A 20,795-nucleotide genomic window follows, 5' to 3' on the forward strand; every position below is an offset into this window, starting at 1 on the left:
TTTAGATAATAAATCGACATTATTTGCAGCTTACATCCTTTGGGGGTTACGTCCATTTTCCTTTCTAGGGTCGATATGGGAGAACATTAGTGTGGGATTTGTTATTTGGTAGAATAAAATTAGTATAATGCAGATGTGGCTAATCCAAAAATTATGGATTACGCAACATGGCATAGTAATGTCATAATATGCATGTTGGCAAATGACATGGCAATTCGTTGGACATATCGCTTGGCGAGTGGACAACCGCGGGATAAATGCTATCATACAGTGGTACCCAATGGGCACTACACGTCCAAAGGAACTCACTAAAGAACTCATAATTCAGGACCGATAAGAGTAGAGGGAGCTAAGGAAGGCCGTTATCCAGCAGTGGATTGACCGCGGCTGACAATGATGATGAGGTGTGGCGAATATTTTTATCATGCCCAAAAACATACAAAATATTTGTGATAAATCGTGGCGTGCCAAGGTATTTTTACAACGTTTTTCTTAGCTCCTATTCTTATTTGTCCGGTACAAATCTTGCAATCGATTTTTAACTAACTTCCCGACTAGCTAGACATTTTAAACTTTTAGAATATATCAGAACACGATGCCAATGCATTTTTTAATACTTTTAGCCAACTTGAAGTAGAATTGAATTCATTGTCAGTTAATTCTGTTTTGTATGAAAAGTTATTTCGACACCATTATCGGTTGCTAGGGGTCTGGGGTCCTAGCAACTAAATTATTAATATATTATATACGTGCGTTACTATGAAAATCAATATGCCATGTCAAGTAATTTTTTTTTGATCGTTTAAGCTAGTCAAGTCAAGTTTATATGGTTCAACAGAATTTAAAAACGTTGTATATAAAAAGTTATTTTTATCTTGTAATTATTCTAAAAGTTAGGAACAGCATTTTAACTTTTAAACAATATTGCCAGTTTTTGTTTATCTCGCCCGGAATACTTTTTTTAAATAAAATTTAGTCCGTCTTCTTCTTTTGACTTTTCTTACCAAATGTTTTTAGATTGAGATTTGAGAAATTCCATTCCTAATCAGTCGACTCATTTTTCGTGTCATCTCGTGTCATTTTTCGACTCATTAGTCGACAGATTTTCATCTGCACAAATATGCCTGTAACCCTAAATGCTATGTTCGGTGTCAACAATGCTAGATTTAACGCTATAACTCAAAAACTCTAGATCTGGCAAGAAAACTGCTAAGTTTGCAATAGTGGGTGCTCTGTCGACCAGGACGTCCTGCGTGCAAATTTATTGAGGTTTTACATGCTTATACACTAAAATCATTTGTTTTGGGTATCTGTCGTTGCTAAAGTCGCTAGCCTTGCGAATGATATTAGATGGTATATTAGCATGAATATCGGAATAATGCATTTTGAAATTGGAATATCTGGTGCGACGGAAGTCTTTTTATAATATACATATTATGTATCTGAAATATTACAAAATATTACAATATTTAAATTTATTGGCTTGATTGGAAAATAGAAAACAAAAAATGCGAATATACGTTCTTAAAGTACACTCAAAGTGTGTAGCTTAAGCATTTTATTATTATGAACGAATGATAGTATATACCTACATAGGTAGTTATATGTTTTAGAATTAATGTACGTTAAATATTATTTAGAACGTTTTTTATACAATATAAATACAGACACTAACTTTTGTACGCATATAAGAAAAATACAGAAAAATTAAAATTAAAAATTTATAAACAATGACTGTAATTTTGTAATTATTTGTCCTTTGTTTTCATAAGTACCTCCACAGTATTTGTTTACACGTCAAGTTAATACGTTTCTTAGAATATAATTATTATGATTAATAATTGTCCTTTACAAAATGTTATTATGAATTCAAAATTATATAAAAAAATATATGTCACTTCAAGTTGATAGAAAATCTATGGAAGAACTAATTTAAAAAAAAAACAGGAAACATAACAATACGAATATTTTTAAACGTCAAGTTTAATTGCTTTATACTATATCAGAGATGGTAAACCAATGACACGCGGATTATTATTGTGTGACATGCGACATTAAAAACATGGTTATAATGCTTTGGATGTAATATAGGAAAAGATTCATCATTCCTGAACTAAAACAAACATTAATTCTTTGTCACTATGATAGTTATGCGCTCGAATGTGGTATATTTATCAAAAAATGCACATACACGTCGATATATTCGATTCTAAGATGATCATAATATGGGCCTCCATAGAGTATTTTATTTTTAGAAGAAACGGATGTTAGCCACTTACTAATCCTATTAGGTCCATACTCTGACTCCAAGTACGCATTGATAAACAACATGTGAATTTTTCCAGACCTAGTATGACCCATGAAATTATACACCAACACGTTACCGCTTGGTCATCAAAATTATTAAATTTAAAAAAAAAGTTAAAAAAAGCTTGTTTTCCATTGTTTTTTTTTAAATATCAACAGTGAATAGATTATATTTACTCATTTTTGCAAGCTTAGTACTAGCCACAGTCAGAATACAGACTCTTTTCTAGTCAACTGGTCCAAAATAAATTTATACGTCATGTAGGTACATAAGTAAAAAAGGGACACACGAATTTTCTACATAAAAGTAAAACGACTCGTTATCTAATGAAAAGTATTGACAATTAATTTTATTAATATCGAGAAGTTCAGAGAGCGATACAACACTGTGATACTGTAATATAATAGTTTAATAATTATGGAATATATAAGTCTATATAATATCATGGCCCCCACACCCTGAAGCGGGCCCCCGGGCTAGGATTTTTGGCGCCCCCCTACCTATCGCTAATGCAGTAGAGTTTTCCAAATCGTGTACGAGGTAAAATTAAGGTGTATTTTTAGCGATTTTTAATATGCACATCCATTTGAATTAGGTATGTAGTTGTTGAGTATCGGCACACAGTTAAAAATTGAAAAAAATGAAATTATTAATATTATTATAGTAATCTTTTTTTTGATCAAATTTGTGATCTCTGTTTATCTTATGGTCTTATCTGGTCGACTCGCCACGCCGGGCAATTCCTAAGCCCGGGCCCCCAGGCTTGAGCTCTGTCAGCCCCCCCCCTTGTGGGGGCCATAATACACATAAACATACGTTATTCATGATAGGTATTAACTAAAAGTGTTAAGGATCTAGGACTCGAGATATCTCCAGGTATCCCCGCTGGGTCAATCCGTCAATGGCCACCATGCTACGGTATATGACTAGATACCTACTAGCTAAATATTTTAAACATGTCAAACTTTTCAAGATACGATGGTCACTGATTCAAATATATTACGTAGGTACACAATATTGATTGAATTATGTTTTGGTGTTTGCACGTCGGAAGGCCGCAAACTGTTTTATTGAAGAATATCGACCCAAATTGGCGACAGCAAAACACACAACACGTAAAAGTGTCATTTGCGTTGAGAAAAATAAAGCACTTAACACGTATTATATAACTATTAGTATTTTTTACTTAAATACACTTGATTTTTGAATATAATTTGCGTATGTAACAACGTCATTTAACACGTCTGTGGATTGTTAAAGTACGGAATTAAGTAGGTTAGAAGCAAAAAAGATTCTCTCCATTTATAGAATACACAACAGCCACTCTTTGAAATGATAATATTAGACCAAATAGCTTTACTATTTTTAATTTTTAAACAATGGCCAAAGTAGCTCAGTATGCTCTTAATAAGTATGATAACGTATTAAAGTATGTAAAAAGTTAAACCTGTGAACGACAATAAGTTTTCATTTTAAATTTAAGCAGTGGATCAAATTTCTTAGTATACTATAATAATATAATAAATACAATAAAACTTATAATATACCTAAAATCCCTTCAAAACTGAGTAATTATTTTTATCTGGATATCTCAATATATAGGCGATGGAGAGAAATCTAAGTAATGTAGTCGGTATATAATAAAATTATATGAAAGGAGAGTAACTATAAATAATATTTGAATTTTTGAAGTGCGCGACGTTAATGATTGTTAATTTACGATTATTATTTAATTTCTTTTATTGTGTTAACTTAAATTTAATAAAACGCAATTTTACTTAGTACTTATCCACTTTTATTATTTAATAAATCTGGGCCGGTTTCGTCCACCTCAGAGTGACATTTTCAACTGAATAATATTTATAAAACAGGTATTTACCAACACGAATTCAAAAAGGCGACACAAATAATACCAATACATGGTATTATCCGTCCAATAGTACTTTGTCACTAACAATTAAATTAAAATGAATGAGATTGGATATTAATATTTCATACTACACCAATAAGATACACAAAATATTCTAAAATTATTAACAATATAACATAAAACAAAAAATTAAGCAACAGCAACATTTCAATAAATTATAACATAACACAAATATTTATGATTAGTAATCTGAGAAAGATATTTTTATGATGATATAATAAAATGTTCACAAACAACACTCCTCTCGCGTTGGTTTGAAAATCAACGCGAAGAAAACCAACGTCTTTTGTAATAGCACCTGTCCTGATCCAGATTTCCGTCTAATTAGCGACGGACAAAACATCGAGAGCGTCGACAGCTTCAAGTACCTGGGGGTACACATCACGGGAGATGGCATTTTGCAGAAAGAGCTCGCTATCCGAATGGGAATGGCTGGAGCAAAATTCAACTCAATGCGGAATATCTGGGACTCACTATTATACTCGGTCAAAACCAAATGCCGCCTATTCGACGCTTGTATTCTGACGGTGCTGCTTTACGGTAGCGAATCATGGCACCTTACGAAGGCTCAGAGCAACCGTGCGTGGTGTGCGTGGTATGACTTTAGGAGCAACGAGGAGATAAGAGAACGCACCAAGCAGCCTCTCATCACGCTGAAAGTGAAGAGGCAACGTTGGATCTGGCTCGGCCACGTGCTGCGGATGCCAGAAGAGAACCTCAACCTGGCTTGCCTGTTCTTCAAACCGACCGGATTCCGGCGTCCTAGAAGACCGCTAAATACTATCTACAGAGTGTATATGGCGGAGCTACGGGATGCTGGTTTGACCTGGAACGAAGCAAGAAGGCTGGCGAGCGACAGGGATTCCTGGAGGCGCCGCGTGGTGTCCATATGCTACAATTAAGGGGCGGATATGGCCAAAGAAGAAAAGAAGATAATAAAATGTGTTGATGATAAATGATTTTTAAGACTAGTAAGAAAATATGCGGTAATATAATATATTGCACATATTATGTGGCTTACTCCTTGTGGCTGCCCTGTGATAATACGTAATCAAAATATAATTCTACGTTTAAACTTTTCTGTTATTGGGACAGGTCACGTCAAAGTCTCGCCATTAATTTTGTTTATTCGTCGAACATGACCAGCCCATTTTATTTGGAAAAATTATATTCCTCAGATTATGTTGGATTCCCCAAATTCCTCGTTCACACACTGCAGTTACGATATTTATTAATTGTCATACTGGTAAATATTTTTTCAGAGTCGAGACATGTGGATTCGTATGCGATTGGCTGCCAGGAAATGGAACTCTCCCTCTAAAAGACGCCCTTAGCTACGCCGTCAAAGTGCGAACGCCCAGCGATGCAACAACAGAAGTGTACAGATACCCACTAACTCCTGCAGACATTCCATCGTCAGCTATGACAGATCAAACTAGTCAACGAGCTCTCACAAACAATGAACGATATAAATCTTCTCTCAGAAGAATGTCAGACACCGCCTTGTTTTTCCCCGCCGAAGGAATGTACAGTCTCAATTGTAAAAAGACGTACGAAAATGTTACCGATTTTTTCTGTGAGTTTGGATCAAATGAGACTATTACAGATAACTCTGGAAAGTTTTTCATGACGAAAGTTATGCCTTTGACGACGAAAAATAGCGATCAATTGGTGTCTCTATCGGCGTACACGCAGGGAGGTACTTCTAAAGAGTTTTTGGTAGAAGGACTAGCAGAGCTGACGAAGAACAAAAGAAATTTGACTGAAAAGGATATGCACGACGTGAAATACTCAGAAGCTACATGTTTTGACTATTATTCAACGGTAATTATGACAATAAATTGCATCCTGTTTATAAATTATTAAACGTGAAAATTTGTGCACTCCTTTTAATGATACTAATTTATTATGTCTAGGAGTATTTTATCTTTTTTTTAAAGCTTCAAATTTACATCCATATAAATTATTTCTAGCTAGTAACAAATATCTACAAGTAGGTTAATGTACGAGGGTTTTCCAAGAATTAAAGACCTTCATTACCTATTTTAAAAATCAGGAAAATTTTATTTTTATAAAAAAGCATACGAAATTTTAGGTACATAATTATTATTATCTCCACTATTTTTCGACGTAGTCCCCGTTACGATCGATGCATTTGGTGAGCCGTGGCACTGATCCTTGATTCCCTTGTCGTCGAACTCCACCGCCCCCATCCTCAAAAATGTTCTCTCCTCTTCCTCTACGTCCTCATCGGTCTCGAAGAATTTTCTGGCCAAATGTAGTTTCAGTTGAAGAAAAAGATGGAAATAACTCGGCGCCAGGACCTATGAGTAGGATGACGGACGAGGATGATGGACGGAATGAGTCCAAAAGGTTAAATAACACCGAAATCGTTTGTACGGTATACTTATATACTGACGTCTGAGATTAAAATTTTGAGTTCATGGACTGTCAGACGATGATCTTCACGAACTTTATCATTGATTTTCTTCAACAAAACGTCACTAATTGAGGACCTCCTTCCTCTCCACTCCTCATCATGAACACTCGTTTTAACACTCTAAAACTCAGTACACCACTTCCTGACATTCCGTTGGTTCATCAAATTACCTTAATTGGAAGTGAGATGATGATGGATTTTAACAGGGTGGACTCCTTCTTGGCTGAGAAAACGAATGACTGAACGCACCTCGCAGGCGGTGGGATTCGACAGCAGAGCGTCCATCTCAAACGGATGCAAATGTCATATTGAAGCAGCTACCGAGCCGGCTCACCATTCGTTCTGGAGAGGGAAGTCTATGCTACATGTCATGCTGCCATCTTTCGAGAAATAACATCTGCGTCACCAAAAATGAATAAAGTTCTTTAATTCTTGGACAACCTTCGTACTATGCTAGTATTTTCAGATGTCGATATAGTAGGGTTATAAATTCTCACAATTGCACTTTATCTATCATTCTTGGCCATTTGTATTCGCCAAACCCATCCATCAATTTTGCAGGTACCCTAAGAAGAAAATCAAATCACTTTCCTGATATAATTCGACTAATATACATAATCTTCCAGCAAGACCAAGAAGTATCCGTGGAAGTGCTACTGCATGAGCGGCCAAACGAGAACAAGACGAAAGAATCTGTAGGAGTCGCGATGCTCTTGACTGGATGCTCACCAAGATGCCTGGCGACCACTCCGAGACATCGTCTCTGCTCAAACCCCAAGGAAGATGTGGTGCTTGATATTAGTCTGACATTTTGGTCATACATGGCGGTAAGTTATCAATATTTTATTTTACATTATTTGTAGTTGTTAAAACTTACACAATGTATGGAATCGCTACTTATTATAAATGGTAGTTTTAAAATAATAATATGTTCGTAACCAAAGTTATCGGATTAATGTAATATTTTTTTTTACGTATTACAAAACTTGCTAGCGATTGAACATTATTTTTAGTATGATACGATTGGTAACTAGATATAAATATCTGCGTTGTCGGCACGGCGTGCAGTATTCGTAAAAAATATTGACCTAATATTTACGTCTTGCTCTCGTTAATCGTTTTTTATGTGTTATTTTACGGGATTTTTCATTTAAATAAATTAGTATTCATAATGACTGAATTGGTTAAGCGGAATTTATTAAAGCGTGGGTCATGGGTTTGATACGGCAGCTTTGAAAAAACATGCTGTGTTTTCATGTGTTGCTATAACCTAATAGGTTCGGCGATTTGTTAACAACCATTCCTCGTATCTACACTCTGCGAAGGCTCGTGAGTTTCATTTAAGAGCCAAAATGGTAGTGTGCTTTTTTTAATATTGTTATATTGTATAACATCCTCGAAGGAAACCCAGCGGGAAAAAGGCCAGTGGGAAAGCCACGCACACAATTGGGTGATAACATTACAAAATATCCCAACCAGCTGGTAAAAATCAGGAACTGGAAAAGACGTGCGGAGGACCGTTCCGGCTGGAGGCGGCTAGGGCTCGACTTGAGCTGTAGCGCCATCGAAGAAGAAGTATAACATAATACTATAATTGAATCTTGTAACACCGATGCACTGGTGCTTGATAACTTCGTTTTGCCAGACTGATGAAAGTATTCCTAGAAGGCTTAAATTCTGTGAAAGTACGTGGTAACGAAAGGATAAAAATCAGCTTGGGGAAGGTTTCATTCAGCAATGGACTACAATGGACTACAATGATGATAATGACTATACATTAATAATATTATATAAATTTAAACAATGATAAGAATGCCGTTAGATGTCTTAAGAAATGAAGATTTTGTACTATAAACACATTGCTGCCGTGCACCGATATTATCCATGACAGTTTTCATGTATGAAAGTAGTTTTGTTGTTATTATGTAGGTAGGTAAGTACATGGAGGGCTTTTCAAGTACCGGAACTTAACATTGAATCGGTTCCATGACGCAACGATTATGCTCACTTCCGTGCGTTGGAATACAATCTCCGATACGTGAATGCTGATAGAGTTATAAATAATAAGATACTGTTTTTCCTACTACACAATTCTACATTTTAGAAATAATATAACAGTCGCGTACGATTTCATAATTTTCAGATAAGTACTATAACAATTTTCTACATTCTCTGATTATACATCTGGTTTCTTTATAAAATGTAGACAACTCTGTTATTATAAAAAAATAATTACAAGATAAAAAGAACTTTTTATATACAGCGTTTTTAAATTTTCTGTTGAATTATTATGCTCAATATGCTCAAACTTGTACTTGATATGAAGTAAATAAAAAACAAACAAACAAATATAGAATACTGAAATGTCGTTTTGACATTTCATTTTGATTTCCATAGTAACGCACGTATATATTAATAATTTAGTTGCTAGGACCACCGCCTTAGCAACCAATAATAGTCTTTTACCTTTTACGGATTTTTCTGAAATAACTTTCCATACAAAACAGAATTAATTGAAAATGAATTCAATTCTGCTTAAAGATGGCTAAAAGTATTAAAAGAATGAATTGGCATCGTGTTCTGATATATTCTAAAAGTTTCAAATGTCTAGCTAGTCGGGAAGTTAGTTAAAAATCGATTGCAAGAGTTGTACCGGACAAACAACTACCGGACAAATAAGAATACGAGCTAATAAAAACGTTGTAAAAATGAATATCAAAGAACAACTTTTCACAGAATATTCTGGGAAAAGATAAACCTTTATTGGTTGCTAATGAAATAAGTATCTTCTATGAATACAATATAATCATTATCATCTGCCGGACTCAGTCCTTTGTTGGTTGAATCATTTCTTCCCTTAGTTTCTTTTACCCTTCATCTTGACAGGTTTGTCAATCCATGGGATTTTAGGACAGCCATGTAGTGATTTAGTGTTCCTTGGGCAATATACTGAATGATGCATTTTCCATCGTTTATTCACTCGCTGAGCGGAATGACCGAACGATTACAAATAAAACGATGTTTTGTAATAGTATGCAATTTATTACTTGATGTAATAATACGTTTATATAGTTTATCCACGTGGTTTTGTGCGTGTATGAAATTATATAATATAATTCAAAATGATATATTATACTGTCTTTTGTTTTATTTATTTACATGGATTATAATATATTATGCTTACTGATTAAAATAATAATATATAATATTATTTGTCATTTTGAAAATTGTATTACCGTATTTTAAATAATATATTTTTATTTTTACTAACATTTACTAAAGGACAGTAAATTAAATTTAAATGAAAATAATTACAAGATAAAAAGAACTTTTTATATACAACGTTTTTTATATACAAATGTTCTGTTAAATTATTATGCTCAATATGATCAAACTTGTACTTGATATGAAGTAAATAAAAAACAAACAAATATAGAATACTGAAATGTCATTTTGACATTTCATTTTGATTTCCATAGTAACGCACGTATATATTAATAATTTAGTTGTTAGGACCACCCCCTTAGCAACCAATAATAGTCTTTTACTTTTTACGAATTTTTCTGAAATGAATTTCCATACATAACAGAATTAACTGAAAATGAATTCAATTCTGCTTAAAGATGGCTAAACGTATTAAGAGAATGCATTGGCATCGTGTTCTGATATATTCTAAAAGTTTCAAATGTCTAGCTAGTCGGGAAGTTAGTTAAAAATCAATTGCAAGATTTGTACTGGACAAACAATCACCGGACAAACAAGAATACGAGCTAATACAAATGTTGTAAAATATTACGTTATGAAATGTAATTAATTAAAAATATTTACGTAAAGTTATCCAAGTATTGGATCCAAGATTTTGAAGTAACCAGTAATCGAAAAACATCTTTTACGATATATATACTATACTTTATCTTGAAGTATATGTTACGGTTTGGTATTTTTTAAGATACAATATTATATTTTTTCCAAGCTTTCGTACACGAAGAAGGATAATGGTTGAAAATATTTCAGTAAGTATGTAGGTATTAAGTAGGATGCGAAATACGATGGTAGTGATATTTACTTGAATTTAATGCGGTAATATGACCGCAGTGCATGACGATTATCGATTGTATATTTCGTTCAAATTACAATGATGTATTTCAATAAGCAACAGTCATCATTGTCAATAAAAAAATTACCATATTGCATGCGCGTAAGCAATAACTAGCACTACTATCGAAGATTATATTTTCGTTTCACAGCCTGATTATAGCGGGTCTGCTGCTATGCGTAGGGAGTAAATATGTTTCAGATAACATACTCTCTTCATTTCGATATGAATTTTAGACCAAAATTGTAAAGCCAATTACAGTTGTAAATATACATACCAAACTAAAAAAAATATACTCTTAAATTATTAATAAAAAACTTTGTTTCCAATCCAGCTATAAGGTAATTTTTAAAACTTACTGTAGGTTATTCCATTTCTGTTCAATTTTCATTTTCATTTGAAGTACGAGTGTTATTTATGTAAAGACATGTGTAAATAAAAATTCAAAGCTCACGTTTGACTGGTAACTATGAACTTTAACATACGAGACTACTATTAATTTATCAATATCACGTAGGTACGTGATGCCCTATGAACGAATTAGTGTCCCCACCAATTGTATGGTATACATTAGACCTGAACTTGATAGTTTTAGCTAAGTGGATAAAGACACTACTTAAATGTTATTACCTCCAATCGCGAGCAAAAACATAGTGTACATTGTACAGGGCCGCATGCAGGATAAAGCGTGTTAAAATTCTGAAGCATGCAATAATATGGTAACTGCGATCATATTTTTCAGCATTTAATCTGTCAAACGAAGAATCTTAAATGAAGTCTGAACTTGATTATAACTTTTTAATTTAATCTGGACGTTGCAAAAACAAGATTTCAGAACACTGGATGCAACAAACCGAACACAACCAGGTCGCACGTAGTAGCTCGTCTTGAATTTTGTAATTGTACCTGAATTTGTAACTTAAAGTCGGTGTGACATTTTTGTAAGAAACAAAACATCTGCTTATCGTGTCTGACAAATTTCACTTGACTTTTCATTAACATATAAAAAAAACAAACGTAAGTATCTAATAATAGATAGAGCCATAAAAATCACTTTAAAAGTGATATTTTATAGCAAAAATATTTAAATATTTACACAGTATCGTATATAGGCACCTTTAAAAATATGTATTGATAATATTATGATAGAACTGATGATATTTACAAATAACTTGAATTTGATTTAGTCGATTCAAATATTTCTGAATGTCCTTATGTTTTTTTTGAGCTGTGAAAGTATTGTAAGACATCTGAAATATCAGCTCAAATCTCTTGTACTTATCCTTATTTATTTATTATTTAATTAATAATTGATGTATTTTGATCGATCAACTTTTAAAAATAAAAAATACATAGTAGCGTCTGCACTCAAAATATATGCGTTCTGGCTGCACAGAGCTTTAACGCTCAATTTAAAAGGCAAAAAAGTTGAAAGTAATGATAAGTATCTGCATTATTAATGCCAAAAATACCGGTATTTTTTATATTTAAAACCGGTATTTTGGTATCGATAAATACTGGAATACCGGTATTGAAATAGCTATTAGTACTTCAATCCTTAGGCAAAGTTGAGTGGGGTTTCACTCGTATCCATCACAAAGGTTCTTATACCACCAAATGCAGTGTCTTCATCCGTTACGTTAACTTATTGAAATTTATTTGGATAAAGAATTGGGGAATGTCCTCTCATAATTTGACCGATGTACTGTAGTTATCTGGTTTTGATATTATTTGTTTGAATACGCAAAAAATAATTACCCCGTCAATTAAAAAAAGAACATGCGTCAAAATAACCACATATAGAAAACCTCAATATTTATATTATTACATAAGAATTATTAATGTATAAATATGAATAAGCAATTTATGTAATTGCTTGTAGATGTGCCCGATTCACCCCTGTAGTATTGCGGTGATGACTGATGTGTGTTCTATGTAACTTCTAGCGTTATTAGAACCTGTTTGAAACAATGAGCTGCCACATCCAGGTTTTTATAAAATACTCCCGTCGGAAAAATCAATTAAATACCGTGACATTCGTAAATGACCAAAGAATTTTTAGGTAACATAGACTTAATGGGATATGTCGTTAGACAAGACGAATCTAACATCTGACATAGATTATTATTCTTCTGATTTCGGTGACCAATTTCCAACATAACGTGACATTGTCTTTACAAACCATTATTCAATGAGCTTAGTATTTTTCATCGCTACACAATGAATTGAGCATCAAAACATCAAGATATTGAATATAAATAAATTGAGAGTATTCAAAATTAATATAGTAATAGGATGGTGAATAATTTTTATAGTTAAAACAATTCATATTGCAAACAATTTAACCACGTTGTATATATGTATTATATTCAAAGATGTTGTATTATAGAAGAGAGAGCCTACTTTGGTAAGATATAATATGTAAAGGGGGAGTGCCTAGTTGTTATTCGTTTAGTCAACTACCCCCGTTAATATTTATAATTCAGACGGTTGATTTAATATTGTGACATGTGATGTTGTACGGGCAGTGTTGAAGGAAAACACGCGTTGGTATTTTATATCGTTTATATGGCACAACTACATTAGTAGTGTCAGACAGCAGATAGCATGAAGTTATATTAAACTATATTTTTGAGTGTTAATGTTTGTCCTGATTCTTTTAATTTGATAATCTCTACGTATATTGAAGGTCTCCAAACAACTGTTATTTCCGACTCGCAATTGTCTATGCTTTAAACATGCGCATAGAAAATAACGTGTCAGTTATAGAGTTGGGTAAAACCTCTACATTATAAAGGAAATATCAGTTTGTCATATTTCCACATATGGCATCTTTTAAAAAAAATCATTGGCACATATTATATTTACCATGTATAAAGTTCAAAGATACCGTAAGACGAAATTCGGTGCAATGAAACTAATTATATTTCCATCAAATATTTATTAATAACTAATTATGTTATTTCTGAGATATACGTTATAATTATTAATGCTGTTCATCATCATCATCAGCAACTGAAATACTGTTCACAATACACTAATTCCCTGTAAACGGCATCGTTATTGTATAAATAAACTTTTCATAGTATTCAAAACGTCCATGTATTTTGAACTTGGTTTTACCATAATGAATAATTTTCTTTTTAACACATAACATTATTAAAAAAGAAATCAATGTCAGTTGAAGCTTAATTACGGCTTTAATATATAATTTGAAAAGTTTTTGCCTCTATATGCCTGAATGCACCCCTATTGGAAAATTTGCGAGATTGAATTGTAGCTAACTTAATCAGTAGACCATGAATCTTTTTTTTTGTTTCAATGTCATCCATTTACGCTCCATCTTTATAGAAAAAGGGTTTTTCCAATATCTTTGATTATACTTTATACCTAATATCCATTTGAATAGTTAAAAAATAAATTATAATGTTAATGATGTTAAATACGATGTTTTTTTTATATAGATATTTATGTACTTACCTACCAGTGGCACGCGGTTGATCCATAGATATTGTAGAAGTAGTAATCAATATTATGTAGCACCTATTTTTTCCTACCTAAATACATATTTTTTCAGACTTATACGCGGCGTAAATGTGAACTCTGCCATTCTTGGTGGTGTTGGCTTATGTGTCTTTGATAATTACCTTAGGAATCGAGGGTATCCGTTGTTTGTTCTCCCACGGTGCAGAACTAACCTGCCATTAGCAATGCCAATTGGGAGGGCAGTAACCATGTTTAATGAAATCGCTTCGGATATTGATATATTCCACTTACGTGAGTGTGAATTTAGGTGGACGTTGTTTTATAAGTTTTTAAGATAGGGTCTATCAAAGTTCACTCTGTGTGGTTCCATCTACTTTTATTTTGTTACTTATTTTATTACTTATTCTCTGTATTTTTATTTTAAAATTTATTAACACTTATTTTATGTCATGTCGTGAACGCTTTGAATTTATAATTTGTTATGTTCATTATATGTAAAATAAATAAATTTGATTTGATTATGTAATAATATTATTCAGATATTATATATAATTATACTGAACTCGTTAAACGATCACTGGCAGAATTATACTCAAATCAATTAACAAAATTTACATATTTTTTCGATTACTTTAGGTCAGAGTGTTTATTGGGATCATTGGTGGAACGTCCTTCGCCATGTTTGAAGGAGCTGTCATCGCCATTCTTCGAGAACACGAAGCCGACTATGGCCTGCAGAGAATCTATGGAAGCATTGGAGGAATGATATCTTCACCGCTGTCTGGAATGCTCATTGACTACGCCAGTCAGGGGAAAGGATATACAGATTTCAGGTTCGGTATCTTTGAAATAATGAAAATAAGTATTATAAATCTTGTAGGTATTTAAGTCAAATAAAATTATTTTTAATTATTTATTTTTAACATAATACTTGTTCAATAACTTAACTGTTTTTATTAGAATGAGTAAATTGAACGAATTTGAATTTAAATTAAACAATTTTATAATAATTAAAGTTGAAAAAAAATAGTTTTTAAAAATATTCTACGATATTTGAGTGATTTATTTTGACAGCTGTTTAAAGTTATAAACTATCTTTAGAACCAGACGACAATAAACAACAATAGGACTTGGGTTACGTTTTGGATCTCGTTATAAGAGGTTATGATTCTTGAATGCGGAGAAATATGTGTTAAACGTTAAAGATTGGTACAAGTCGGTTTACAGGAAGTTAGACGGATGCCGCGCCGATTTTAATGGCATTTTTTGGTAAAATTCATGAATTCAAGAATGAAAACCTAACCTAACCTAACAAATAATCCAGTATATCGGCTATTTAAAAAAAAATTTGCTGCTGGCTTCTTGTAAACCGACAAGAACCTAAAGAATAATATGTTATATTTTGTATCATCATACGAGTATTATTATGCAATAAAGTTTGTTTTAAAATAATATAAACTATTTTAGAACATTATGAAGACCTTTGTATTTCTTGTGTTTTATGGGTTGACTTTCATTATGTCATAAACCAAAACTGCCTTGATTTAAGTCATGGTTTATGACGATTGGATTTCGCTATCTATCTTATTAACCTGTAATGTGTTTGGAACAGTCATAAGATAACTGATACACAAATATATTTGAAGGGTGTACCTATAAGTAAATATTTATAGTGAAATAAATAATAACAAAAGTAAATATAAATAAAGTAGAATATGGGTTAACATAATTTAATCTCCCTTTCATAAACAGACAACTTGTAAAAATATAAAAATAAATAATTTAGAAGGTCAGTCTTAATAAAAACAATTAAAATAGTATTAAAGGTCTCATGGACAAAATTAAGCTAGTGAGTTATATTAATTATTTCGTCCAAGGGTTCAGTACAACTATCACTTTCCAAATATTTGTTTCTAGTATAACCGTTCCCATAATATGTATATACAAGAAAGATTTATTTTTCTTTCTATTAATAATACTACATTAAATTTACAGGTATAATCATTTTATGTTGATTTTACAGGCCAGCGTTTTATCTGTATGCTATTCTGAAGGTTGTCAGTGGATTTCTGATGATGACAATCAACTTGGAATTCAAATCACCGGCGACGAACCTCATGAACGACGTGGTATCCGTGCTCAAGAATGTGGAAATTGTAGCACTCTTTGTGGTCTGTTTTGTACTAGGTAAGTTGTTTAATTTTCCGCGTTATTTACATATTACTTTTGTGTGTGAATATGAAGGTGTTTATACGACAACAAAGGAAATTTTAATCAAACTATAAATTTTATCCTTATCGACAATTTTTGAAAATTTTTGACAATTCTGGTTTTTTGTTGAATGCTATCTTGTTCTAAGAAGACGCATCATTGTTTTGCTGAGAGATACTATTGCTGTGTTTAAAATTTGTACTATTATATTCCATAGTCTAAGATTATATTTTTTAGCATCTTTAGGCATCTTCAGGGGCTGTGCACACTCATCAATGGCAAATGCGCATTGAAACAGAGTGTGGTTAATTCTTATTTGTATATCAAATTAAAACATCGTGAAAACATTATTATAAAGAAAACAAAAATAAGGAAGGATAAATGCTCGAAATAAAAGTGCTGAAAACATCAAAATTGCCCACTTCTAATACATTTTTAACAAGTTTATTAAAACGTCATTAAATACTAATAAAATAATGAAACTCTCAGTGTGCATTTGCAATCTGTGAGTGTGTATTGTGCATGAAGAGGTAGAAAAGCAAAATCCGAGTCACTAAAATGATGAATGAATAGTAAAAAACTGTGTTCGTAGGCTTTCAAAAACATATATAGGTATGCTTACACACTGCAGTATGCAATATAGAAGAGATCTTTAATTAATTAGTTACGTATTTTCTTCGACTTACACGAAGTAAAAATGAGAACTCTGCCATTCTGGGTAGTGTTGACCTGTGTGTCCCCGAGGACTATCTTAGAAATGGAGAGCATCAGTTGTTTATTCTCCCAAGGTGCAGAACCAACCTGCCACTGGTGATGCCAATTGGGAGGGCGATAGCTATGTTGAACCAAATTACTACTTGGACCTAATAGGTTGAGCAAGTGGCTGACATCCATTTCTCGTAAAAAACAAAATCTGTTAATACAAACCTCTACTCTGTGGAGCCCCATATGATCCTATTAGGATCGGACAGAAGAAAGAAGTTGATTTATTCCACTTGCGTGAAAATGAGTTTAGTTGGACGCTATTTTATAAATTCGTAAAATAGGGTCTCCTTAGCAAACTCGGTGTAGGTACTTCTTTGAACTTCTATAGATGTATAATTGTATTTTCACTGCTTTTGTATGTCTATATTATGTTCTCTTTTATATTTGCATTTTTATCGCTTTTATTAGTTTTTCTCTTCTTTATAATAATGTTTCATGTCATGTTGAGAAAGTCTTCATTTCTTCACTTCAAAACTTATCATTTGTAATGTCCACAATATTTAAAAAAATAAATTGAATTGAATATTTGTTTCTATCTTCTGATTTTAGTAGTAGGTACATAGAGCCAAATAAACACGTCAGGCATAATCGTTATATCCGAAACGTTGTTGTGAAAATAACTGCAATATACACAAAAAGAGATCGTGTAAGCTATTCCATACTGAGAATGGAATCAAAAGCAAATATAATTCGCCTGTCTCCGTTATTTTGTAATTGACACTGGAATTTTGCTGTGAGCAGTTTTTGTTTAAGAATATAACAATGGCTAGAATTGTGATTTTTTCACACATGCACTTAATGAACTTTAACTATGCGGATTAAACTGAGAGTTTATTTAGATGACAATTATTATAGCCCGTGGATCCCTAGCTCCTTATTATTGAAATTTATTTTATTATGAAGATCGCGCTTGACAGTAAAGATCAAAAGATTTTTGCATGGAATACGTTATTAAAGAGAAAGAGTAGAAATATACTGATTTGTCTTGAATCTAACTTATTTACCTTATATTATTTCTCAAATCGATGAGATATATATAACAATTAGACATAGGCAGGAGCTCATTTACTCAGGCGTTCCATATCTATGAATATTCGATCAGTGTATTTTGATGTTATAACACATAAAAATAATGTAGATGTTTCTAAATTATCCAATTAATAACCGATTTACTTATTAAACATATAATCATGTTGTGTAGACGCCTAGTGGACATTTATGTACGTGTCCAATACAATAAATTTCCAAACGAGGAATATTAAAACTTACGATAATAAATAATAAGGTTTTTATGAATGATTTCTATTATTGTGGTAGGAATGGATACCTACACATTTTTGCGGTGAAATTTCGTGGCATACCGCAATAGATTGTCTTTTAAAGTTATATAAAAAAAATACGTGGGTCAATGCTCATAATAAAGATTTCTAATCTGAATAAGTAATCATGCAGATCAGCGTAATCGACCGTGATTAACTATATAAAGCAAGTACTTAATTTACATTTGTAATCGCCTTAAAAAGTGGTTTTTATTTAATTTAAATACTGTTTTAATCTTGCGATTTGATTCCACACCTGGTGGTAAAAAAGTACATATGGTAGTAATTATTTAATAGAAAGTAATTTTACTTAAAGACCAGTGGCGAAATTTCGATATTTACTGATTAATTACCGCTTATCTTGACACGTAAACATAATTTAAATATGAGAATTTGCTAAACACAATATTATCTACCAGAGGATGGTCGCAAAATAACGCAAATTGATTTATTATTCAGCAAATAATAAAATTAAAAATATATAATATGTATTTACATTATTAAAATACTAATTTTTTGATTTGTAATCGTAAGTGATTAGCGATACACTTAGTAGAAATAACAAAGATCAGTATGTAAACAAATATTTTAAATGAATTCAGTTCACTCTGTAATTTTTGATTTAATCCGAATGTAATATTATAAGAGATTACGTTACACTACTCAATGGTGTTATATACCATGGCCCCCACAAGGGAGGGGGGGGGCTGACAGGGCACTAGCCTGGGAGCCCAGGCTCAGGAGGGACCCGGTGTGGAGGCCCGATCAGATAAGCGAGATAAACACATAAGTATCACAAATATACCCTAAAAGTAAAAAAGTCGCCTGCGGCACTAATTTACTTCAAATGTTAATGTTGATTATCGTATTAAAACATGTGGTTATACGATGTCATTTTTGATGTGTGTCGATACTCAACAATTGAACAATTTAAGTAAATATATTAAAAATTGCTAAAAAAAATATACTAAATACTCTTCATTTGACCTCGAATACCATTTTGTAGACCACTGTAGAGCGCCATATTGCCTTTAATCTTAGTGATAGGTAGGGGGGCTTGCCAAAGATCCTGGCCTGGAGACCCACTTCAAGATGTGGGGGCCATGCTATATATACTGTATAAATATAGGTATATTATAATACATTAATCGGTGAATATATGGTTGTTCTATTGGTTTTTGTACTCATTTACAACCATTCAGAAGGTAGTCTTCACCCCTGTTAAACACTATTAATTAGCATATCTAGTGAAGTTTAGCAATTATTAAATCAGCAAATCTTCAGAATTAAAATATGCATAATGATAATATTTAGAATACGTAGTTTTGTTTTGTTGTATTATTACCAAATATTAAATTTTAATCCAGCTATTCTAATAATAATATTTATATTTTTTACAGTTAAATAACAATATTCTGATGTTTATGAAGAATATTTTTTTAAATTTGGTACTTGACATTATCTTGCGTACTTGCGTAGTAGTTATGGAAGTAACTATGTTGAGTATTATTAATTACTGGAATTGATTCTTTGTTTCAGGTACCGCATGGGGTTACATCGAAAGTTTCCTATTCTGGTTACTCCAAGATCTTGGAGGTTCCAGGAGTCTCATGGGTATTACGATTACAGTTGGCGGTATCGCTGGCATTCCTCTCCTGGTAATGTCGGGTCCCATTATTGAACGGATCGGTCATGCAAATGTCCTATTTATTGGATTTCTATTTTATTCCGTCAGACTCTTGGGTAAGTTTTCCCTAAATAAATAAATGTAATTAGGTGTAATAAATAATAATTTAAATAAAAGGGGGGGGGACTCTTTTCAAGGTATCCAGCGTTTGCACAGTTGAAATTCATGAGGTTTAATATGTATCATATTAATCACATATGACATTGTTAAACATGGTGGACAAAAAATAAACAAATAATAGAATACCAGGCAACCACAAATTCAATTTATATAAAACAGTATGCTGATATTGTACTGATAAAATACTCAATTTAAACTTTAATGCCATGCACTAGTAGTATTTAATGATTGAAGAATTGCATTAATAATGAAATAGAAGTTATTTGTACAGATGGTCGTAAATAAATACATTAAATATGACACATTTATGTAAAGAGCATACCTACTTGCTTTGCAAACACAGATATAATATTTTTTGAAAAACACAATTATCGAAAATGACAATAAGTTAGCAATTATAAAAAAAGTGTTAAGTATACAATAAAAAAATACA

At 32.3% G+C, this 20,795-nt stretch overlaps 1 protein-coding gene across 1 annotated transcript in view; it reads left to right on the forward strand.

The window, feature by feature from the left end:
- LOC147072373 (uncharacterized) overlaps positions 1-20,795 on the forward strand; it is a 95,137-nt gene that overhangs the window by 68,896 nt on the left and 5,446 nt on the right. Inside the window, exons 5-9 of the mRNA XM_085947684.1 lie at positions 5,501-6,062; positions 7,305-7,505; positions 14,897-15,093; positions 16,284-16,447; positions 20,095-20,298. Of these exons, the coding sequence (XP_085803810.1) occupies positions 5,501-6,062; positions 7,305-7,505; positions 14,897-15,093; positions 16,284-16,447; positions 20,095-20,298 (1,328 nt within the window). The remainder of the gene's footprint in view (positions 1-5,500; positions 6,063-7,304; positions 7,506-14,896; positions 15,094-16,283; positions 16,448-20,094; positions 20,299-20,795) is intronic.

This window comes from Rhyacophila brunnea, unplaced genomic scaffold (genome assembly GCF_057557595.1).
Source record: "Rhyacophila brunnea isolate RB1 unplaced genomic scaffold, BYU_Rbru_1.0 scaffold_2, whole genome shotgun sequence".
NCBI lineage: Eukaryota > Metazoa > Arthropoda > Insecta > Trichoptera > Rhyacophilidae > Rhyacophila > Rhyacophila brunnea.